The sequence below is a fragment of the Suricata suricatta genome, chromosome 9 (assembly GCF_006229205.1).
Source record: "Suricata suricatta isolate VVHF042 chromosome 9, meerkat_22Aug2017_6uvM2_HiC, whole genome shotgun sequence".
In the NCBI taxonomy this organism is placed as follows: domain Eukaryota; kingdom Metazoa; phylum Chordata; class Mammalia; order Carnivora; family Herpestidae; genus Suricata; species Suricata suricatta.
This window is the reverse complement of record NC_043708.1, coordinates 110,874,590-110,882,961: the sequence shown is the minus strand read 5'-3', so window position 1 is coordinate 110,882,961 and position 8,372 is coordinate 110,874,590. Positions and strand designations below refer to the sequence as shown.

The window sequence follows — 8,372 nt, the reverse complement described above, 5'->3', positions numbered from 1 at the left end:
TGGTGTGGTTTGGCCCTGTTTGTTTTGATTTCCTCTTCTCCTGAGGGACAGCAGCCCTTTATCGTGGCCTTAGGTGCTACCGCACTCTGCCTTCTACTATCAGCAATATCTCGTTTGTATGACTCTTAGGGCAGGAAGAATCAGTCCAGAACTGCATCCTTCATGCTGGACTGATGAGCCATTTTTCTGAGGGGTCCGGACTCCATACCCCGAGTAGAACCTAGGTCACCTTTCAGTGTTCCTGGGGATGCCTCAGGTGTGTCAGTGTGATGGGCACCTGGGAGTCCACAGGTAAAACCTGTACCCTGTCCTCCAAAGGCTGTGGGGGTGGGGGTGTGGACTGAAAGAACTGCTCAAAAAGCTGGCCAATTGCCTGCCCCTGGGACCTGGGGCCCACCCCGAGGCAGCCCGCAGACTGCCTACCAGCCCCAGAGCCACTGAATGATTGTGGCAGTGACCAAGGTTTTGTAAACTTTCTGGTGTTTTTTTCTTCATGTATAAATGTGTATGTTATGTCTCAATTTTTGTGCTTTAAATAAAAACATTTTCAGACAACACTGGTCCTAATGTCTGGTGGACTTGGGAGAATGGGGATGGCCTATGGAGCCTGAACGGAGCTCCTCCGGTGCTAAGTAAAGGGGCAGTTAAGATTCTGCATCTGGCCACCCTGTTCTGGCTGGTCTAGGAGGGCCAAGCCCCTTCCTGAGACTACTTGGTCTCTTCCAAAGGCACCTTCAATCTCTAGAGCTGCTGATCTAGGTCGGAGGGGGACCCTCGGGAGCCTCTTTGACTCTTCCTCCTGGTGACCTTGTCTGCTGGCCTCGGCCTGCAGGGGCCTCAGTATTCCCAAGTAACCCTTTCGGGCACTGGCGGATCACGCAATCACAAGGCGCCCGGAAGCTGCACCTGGAGAAACTGGGGGAGGCGGGGCCGCGGGGCGGTGCGAGGCCAGCGCCCCGCCCACCGCGCTGCAGTCCCGGCGGGCGGCGCTGGGGGCAGCGTGGAGTCCCCGCCGTGGCCGCGCGTTCTGCCCTCTGGGCTGCGCGCCGGAACCCCGCGCCTGAAAGCAGGAAGCGGCGGGAGCGGGGCGGCGGGGATGGCCGGACCCGGCTGGGGCCCCCCGCGGCTGGACGGCTTCATCCTCACCGAGCGCCTGGGCAGTGGCACGTACGCCACAGTGTACAAAGCCTACGCCAAGGTGGGTGCGGGGCGGTGCATCCCCGGGGTCCGGGAACCGACGAGGGCCGGGCTCCGGTGCCCGCTAGACCCCAGCTAGTCCAGCTGGGCGTCCGTCCGAGAGGTGAGACGCGGCGTTCGAGCAGGGAGCGGCCCGCGGCCGGCAGCGTCCCTGTGTCTTTCGGTGGATGCGGTGGGAGCTGAGAGCTGACTGCCACCCTTAGGTGTTAAACACAAACACACTCCCACGCAGCCCTGTTGTGTCTGGCGAGGCCGGCGGAGACCTCGTTGGATCTCGGGGTCACTGGCTGAAGAACCCGCGCAAGACAGGGAGGATGCTTGGGCTGGGAAGAGTCTGGGACAGGGTTCTAGAAGATGACCCAGTTAGGAAGTGGAATGCGCCGGTCTAGAACACCGAATGACATGCCTTAGTGGGGGCACTTTAGAATACAGTGGAACAGATTCTGGAACAGGGTTGGAGAACACCAGACTGGGTGGGGAGGCGGGGGTAGCGGGGGCGGAGAGGGAGATTCCAGAATCCGGGTAACTCCCTCTTGTTAGAATGGGAAGCCTGGAGGCCCGGTCTGACTGGGTAGGACCAGTGTTGTAGGGGGGAAAGGGGCAGAGGGAACCAGAGCCCTCTGGCCCCCTCAAGGGAGACCTGTCAAGTCTCCTGTCCCCATAGAAGGATACCCGTGAGGTGGTAGCCATAAAGTGCGTGGCCAAGAAGAGTCTGAACAAAGCATCCGTGGAGAATCTACTGACAGAGATTGAGATCCTCAAGGGCATTCGACACCCCCACATTGTACAGCTGAAAGACTTTCAGGTGCGGGCCTGGGGTGGGGCCGTCCCCCCAAAGGGAGCTGGAGAAGGGACATTCTCTTCAAGCTGTTTCTCTCCTTGTATAACCACAGTGGGACAGCGACAACATCTACCTCATCATGGAGTTCTGCGCAGGGGGTGACCTGTCTCGCTTCATCCACACCCGCAGAATTCTGCCTGAGAAGGTGGCTCGCGTCTTCATGCAGCAGTTGGGTAAAAGCCTCTGGCCCCAGCCTGACATCCTGTCCCATGGTCTCTGCCCCTCTCAGCCCCCTACCCCAGGCTAGAGCGCTTCTTAGCAGTTGCCTCTGTCCCAGCTTGGGTTCCCAGGGCCCTGTCTTTCCCGTGTTCCTATCCCTGGCTTAAGGATGCCATGAGAGACAGAGAGGAGTCCCCATGGGCGGGGGGAAAGTCCAGGTTTCCACACATGGAACATAATATAAGGAACTCATAGAATGTTCCAGAGCCCAAGTGCTTTGTCAAGGAAAAGTACAAGACCTTAAGGGCTGGGGAGGCTTCTGGGAGGGGGAGCTTGTGAAGAGGTCCCAAGGGGTTAGGGGGCAAATTCTTAGAAGTGGCAGGAGCCTGATACTTAAGTATTAAAACATTCAGTAGACCAACCAGAGAAGAACTGAGGTTGTGCAGGCTTGAAGAGTCGGATGGGAAGGCGACAGGCAGGTGGGAGATGGGCTTCTCTGACCTGTTGCCCCACATGGGTCTTACTCTCCAGCTAGCGCCCTGCAGTTCCTGCATGAACGGAATATCTCTCACCTGGATCTGAAGCCGCAGAACATTCTGCTGAGCTCCTTAGAGAAGCCCCACCTCAAACTGGCAGGTGTGTCTTGAAGAGCAGGGATGAGGTTTGGAGGGTGGGTGTGCAGAGGCCGCCTGAGGCCTGGGCTCATGCAGCAGCCCCGGTTCTCCTGCACCCTCTCAGCATGTGACAAGGGGAAGGGCTCAGTATGTGAGCTGGGTCAGGACTTGGTCTGTCACAAGGATTGGGGCTCAGCCTATAACTCCGAGTGTGGCATTGCTGGAGGGTGGGAGGTGAGGGAGGAGGTGACTGTGGCCCCTGATAGAATTTGGAAAAGAAAGGACTTAAAGCCAGAAAGCCAGGTATAACCTGAGTTTCTAACTCCTCGTGGGCCCTTATCTTCATAGCGGATGCTATCAGGGTGGGCTTCCTGGAAAAGGGTGCCTGAGGAGGCTGTGGCAGAGTGGGTGGGATTTATTCTGGCTCCCAGAGGAAGATGTAGGTGGGTGTTCTAGACTGATCTGGAGTGAAGGGCTGTGAGCAGAGGCTGCAGGGTAGGATTGATCCTGGTGAGCTTGGAGGGTGGGGTGAGCCCTGCCCTTGAGCCCAGGGTGAGGCTTTAAAGGTCTGGAGCAGAAGCAGCTACTAGCGGAGCCCTGCTGCCTGGCCTCTTGCTCGCAGACTTTGGCTTCGCACAGCACATGTCCCCTTGGGACGAGAAGCATGTACTGCGTGGCTCCCCTCTCTACATGGCCCCTGAGATGGTGTGTCAGCGGCAGTACGATGCCCGTGTGGACCTCTGGTCCGTGGGGGTCATCCTGTATGGTGAGAGCTCTGTCCCCCACCCTACCCCGGGGCCCCCGGGGCCTGCAGCCTGCACCATGTGTCCCCGCACCAGGTCTCTCTGGGACACTCCTGAGGGGTCTAGTGAATGTGACTGTGCGGGCCCAGGGACATGGCTCTGGGGGTGTCTTCCAAAGTGGGGCGAGGCCAGGCTTGGCCCTCTCCCCTCCCAGCCTGCCCTCTGCCTCCCTTCCACAGAAGCCCTCTTCGGGCAGCCCCCCTTTGCCTCCAGGTCATTCACAGAGCTGGAAGAGAAGATCCGGAGCAACCGGGTTATTGAGGTGAGTCTCTAAGGGCCTTGGCCATCTGTTGGGCAGAGGGATTCAGGGCTCTATGTTTGGAGACCTCACTGCCAGCTGCACAGATTGGGGTGTGGGCTCTGGGCCAGCTTTGTGGGGCTGGGGCGTGTTCTAGAGGGGAAGTCAAGGTCCCATATGGTTCTGGGAGCCCAGATCAGCTCACAGCAGGCAGTGAAGGGCTGGCCCTGGGGATCATTGTGCAGGTGACCTCTGGGAGAAAAGCCTAGCAGGCCCAGGCCAAGGTTGGCCCCCCCAGTCCTGAGAGGCCCCCAGGCAGGGTTGAAGTGTTGGAAGCCCATGTGATCTGTCCTCCATTCTCCCCACAGCTCCCCCTACGGCCCCCACTCTCCCGAGACTGCCGGGACCTGCTGCAGCGGCTCCTAGAGCGGGACCCCAACCGTCGCATCTCCTTCCAGGACTTCTTTGCCCACCCCTGGGTGGACCTGGAGCATATGCCCAGTGGGGAGAGCCTGGCACGAGCAGTGAGCAGGGGTGGCATTGGGTGAGGGCAGATTGGGGGGCTGGCTCATCTACCCCATTCGGTGGTAAGCAGGGGGCCTGCCCTTTCTGTTCGTGGTGAGCACAAGGGAGGGATGGGCATGACTCCCGATCTGTCTCCCAGACCTCCCTGGTGGTGCAGGCGGTGAAGAAGGACCAGGACGGGGACGCCGCGGCCGCTCTGTCTCTATACTGCAAAGCTCTGGACTTCTTCGTGCCCGCCCTGCACTGTGAGTGCCTGGAGGCTCAGGGTGCCGCAGGGGTGGGGTGGCCGCAGCTGCAGTGGATGGATTCCAGAAGCAGCTCCCTACCCAAACTTTTGTGGGAGACAAAGCAGAGGGTAAATCTGGAACTTCGTCCTTCTGAGGATTCCAGAGAGTTTGGTGTGGGGCAGGGCAGACTCCTCATACGAACTCCCATTTTCTACAGACGAAGTGGACACCCAGCGGAAGGAGGCAATTAAGGCCAAGGTGGGTGAGGGAGTCTCCTGAAGGAAGCAGGTGCGGGATCCGGGGGCCTCTGCAGACTGGTTCCTTAGAGCCTAGAACCAGAACTTCCTTTCCTAGTTCAGCCTCAGATGACCCCCTGACATGACAGCTTGGAGTAGTCCCTGAGGACCCAGAGGGAGAACTTGGAGGTGGGTGCTGGTAGCGGGGAAGGTGGGACGGCCCCTCCTCAGCCCCTCACCTTCTGCAGGTGGGGCAGTACGTGTCCCGGGCTGAGGAGCTCAAAGCCATCATCTCCTCCTCCAATCAGGCCCTGCTGAGGCAAGGGACCTCTGCCCGAGACCTGCTCAGAGGTAGGCCTGGCTCCTGGCCTCAGGCCCCAGCAGCGTCCCACTGGCTCGAGGGGGAGGCGGCATGGGGTGGTCTCCCTGAGATGACCCCAGGCTGCCTTCCTCACCCTGAGCCCTTGCCCTCATCCCAGAGATGGCCCGGGACAAACCTCGCCTCCTTGCTGCCCTGGAAGTGGCTTCAGCTGCCATGGCCAAGGTTTGTGCCCAGCGAGAGGGGTCCTGGTGGGGCAGGGAGAGTCCAGGTCATGACCCAAAATGATGTGTTCTCGTGGCTGCAGGAGGAGGAAGCTGGCGGGGAGCAGGATTCCCTGGACCTGTACCAGCACAGCCTGGGGGAGTTACTGGTGCTGCTGGCAGGTGAGGCCCCCTGATCACCACGCTCCCCCAGGCCCCGGGTGGCCAGGCCCTCACCACGTGCCCTCCCTCTCTTTGTAGCGGAACCCCCAGGCCGGAGGCGGGAACTGCTTCACGCTGAGGTGCCCACTGGGGTTGGGAGCACTGGGGGGCTTCCTCTCACCTTCTTACCCTGCTCCCGCATGGGGGACCGCCTTAGCTTCCCTCGGGGTGTTCCAAGTCAGGGAGTCAGTCCTTACAGTCTTGGTAAATCGGTGGCCCCATGTGCTTTGTAGGGGCCACGGGTGCTGGGGGTCAGGGCACTGGGACAGACAGGATCTGGGAACCCAGCAGCAGGAAATGGGCTGGGTTGCCTCAGTGGAAAGGCTTTGTGGAGAAGGAAGGGATAAGGAGGCCCCAGGGGAAGCTGTTCTGATGGGGGAGAGGGCTGTGCAAGCATCAGGAGTGAGGAGGAAAGCAGTTTGAAGGCCCTTGTGACCCACACCCCACGGGCGTGTCTTCCATTCGCAGGTTCAAAACCTCATGGCCCGAGCTGAATACCTGAAGGAGCAGGTCAAGGTGGGCACACGGGCCCAATGAGTTCTGCTCCTGGCTGGCTGTCTCCTGCGCCCCTTTGTGTGTCTCCCTCTCTGGTCTCTGAAGGTCTCCCCATTGCCGTCTCTCTCCTTTGCACTTGTGCACTCAGTGGCTCGGTGGCTGCTAGGCGGCTCCCGTGTCTGCCTCTGGCCACCTCTCACCCTTGTGCTGCCTTTCTGTTCCACAGATGAGGGAGTCCCGCTGGGCAGCCGAGAGCCTGGACAAAGAGGGGCTGTCGGAATCTGTTCGTAGCTGTGAGTCTTGCCCTGGGGTCTGACCCTCTACCAACAAGGGGTGAGGCCTGTGGGGAGCCCTAGGTTCTGCCTCTTTGCCAGATACTTGAGACTGACTTTTTCCTTTCCCCCTCCACAGCTTGCACCCTGCAGTGACCCCAGGATGACTGGACAGACCACAAGCCACCTGAAACTGGGGACACCCTCACCTAGACTGATGCCCAGACTTCTGTGGCCTTCTGCAGTGCTGTGGAGTAGGCTTCCTGGATGGGCAACTCTGAGACACCCCCATCCCAGCATCCCCCCCACCCCCAGGGGGTTCCCAGACCCTGATGGCCCGTCTTTGTGTTGGAAACACTGGGCCTCGTCCCCTGGGGGAAGGGGAGCAAGACTCTGTGAGAAGTTTCTTTCATATGACTTTTGTTATTTGGTGGTTGCTGGACCCTGAGCTGGTCAGTTTGGGGGCATCAGGCTTCTGTTTTTGCTCTGGGAACAGGGAACCCTCTGCAGGGCGCTTCTGCGCTTGCCCCTTCCCCATCAGTGGGCAGCTGTGCCTGTGCCCAGCCCTGCCCCTCCTGGGAGCCCTAATTGCAACTCACTTCACTCCTTGCCCTGGAATGGGGCTCTCAGGGACCACCCACCCCATGGTATGCATCCCACAGAGCTCTCCAGTCTCCCTGCCCACCCTCTCAACACTGTAAGATAATCCTTCAGACATGAAAATAATGTACTTTGTATGGGTGGGCAAATTGAAGAAAGCCATGCCTTGTTCCTGCTCTGGCCCCAGGGGCACAAGGGGAGGTGTCCTCAGCCTTCATCCTTTGCCCCTACTTGCCAAAGAGCTGGTTCTGGCCTGGAAGGGCAGGCATAGGGGCTGCCTGATGCATCAGGCTGCCGATTACCCAGCAATCCAGGAGGTCTGATGTTGCTGCTACCCCAGTGTGTGACCCTGGGTGCCTCCCTTCCCTTTTCTGGCCTGGGTCTCCCATCTCTGTAATGGCGCTGTTAATACCTCCTCAGCTCCCTACGTGGGCTAAGTGGCTTTAGTCTGGAGGAGAATGTGCACACGTGGAGTTACTTGAGGGTTCTTTTTAAAAAGTCCACAAGGGTGTTGATGATCTCTAACCTTTATGCCCTTCAGTGCCTCCTTGGGGCAAGGAGTTGGTCTTCCTTGCCGGAGGCTAGGTGTAAAGAATGTAATGGTTTCTCTAATAAATTATTTTCTGAACTTGTGTCTCTCTTCTTGCTCTGGGGAAGATGAGAGGTAGCACCTGTTCTCAGGCTGGGACTGGAGAGGCCCCAGGAAAAGCTGGGAAACCTGAGGGAGGGCAGGGGAAGGCCCCAAACAGGACCCCTGGGCTCCCAATCCCCTTTTCCCGCACCAGTAAGTGAGCCGGACTGGGGCAAAAGGCATCCTCTAGGATGTCTTGTGCTCCCACCCAGCTCCCCAGGGCCCTGCACACCCACCACCAGCTCTCAGGGGAATCTCTGGGGACTTAAGACCCATCCCCTGGGGCAGCAATCAAGGCAGCAGTTGCCTAGACTTCTCCGATACCACCAAGATGCTCAGCCTCCCATACTGGAAGGGACCTGATTTCCCCCAAAGGCCTTGGCCTGGCCATTGGGGGGCAGTGTAGAGCAGTGGTCCAGCGGGCAGAAGGCATGGCTAGGATCTTGGCTCTGCCATTTGGCCCTGAAGCTTGGGACCCATAGATGAGCCGGTTTATTGGTAAAATGAGGATGAAAATGAGCGCCTTGTGGCAATTTGCAAGGATTGCATTACTGTGAGCCTGACACATGGTATAAGTTCAATAACGTTAATTTTTTAGATTTATGGACAGGAACGCACTCCAGGTTATCTCTGGGCATGGGCTGCACAAGAAAGCTTCAGTGAGAAAAATGAGGGGAAGGAAGGAGAAGAATAACCGGACCCAGTGGGTAGGTGAATGGGGAAGCCTGGATGGGAGAGCGAGTGGGAATGAGGAAGGACAAGATTGAAAGATCAGTTGAACAGAAGGATG

At 58.7% G+C, this 8,372-nt stretch overlaps 1 protein-coding gene across 8 annotated transcripts; it reads left to right on the top strand.

Moving 5' to 3' along the window:
* Nucleotides 1-1,017: 1,017 nt before the first annotated feature.
* Nucleotides 1,018-7,579, top strand: ULK3 (unc-51 like kinase 3). 8 transcript variants are annotated; one of them, XM_029952363.1, is made up of 16 exons: nucleotides 1,018-1,198; nucleotides 1,862-2,002; nucleotides 2,091-2,211; nucleotides 2,729-2,833; nucleotides 3,434-3,577; nucleotides 3,794-3,876; nucleotides 4,221-4,376; nucleotides 4,517-4,622; nucleotides 4,822-4,862; nucleotides 5,089-5,191; nucleotides 5,320-5,384; nucleotides 5,467-5,545; nucleotides 5,624-5,664; nucleotides 6,053-6,100; nucleotides 6,306-6,372; nucleotides 6,491-7,579. In XM_029952363.1, exons 1-16 carry the CDS (start codon nucleotides 1,097-1,099, stop codon nucleotides 6,505-6,507), a joined length of 1,419 nt encoding a protein of 472 aa, XP_029808223.1. In that variant the 5' UTR covers nucleotides 1,018-1,096; the 3' UTR covers nucleotides 6,508-7,579. The 8 variants fall into 8 exon arrangements, 7 of the variants coding, with proteins under 7 accessions (XP_029808223.1, XP_029808224.1, XP_029808219.1 ...); XM_029952364.1 differs by lacking the exon at nucleotides 3,434-3,577; XM_029952359.1 differs by having other exon boundaries at nucleotides 3,434-3,876.
* Nucleotides 7,580-8,372: the final 793 nt, after the last annotated feature.

Excerpts from the sequence above, each read along its gene's own strand:
- ULK3 (XM_029952359.1), top strand. The coding sequence starts at position 1,097 with ATGGCCGGACCCGGCTGGGGCCCCCCGCGGCTGGACGGCTTCATCCTC. Across the intron at positions 2,212-2,728 it reads CGTCTTCATGCAGCAGTTGG|CTAGCGCCCTGCAGTTCCTG; the intron begins GTAAAAGCCTCT and ends CTTACTCTCCAG. Across the intron at positions 6,101-6,305 it reads ACCTGAAGGAGCAGGTCAAG|ATGAGGGAGTCCCGCTGGGC; the intron begins GTGGGCACACGG and ends TCTGTTCCACAG.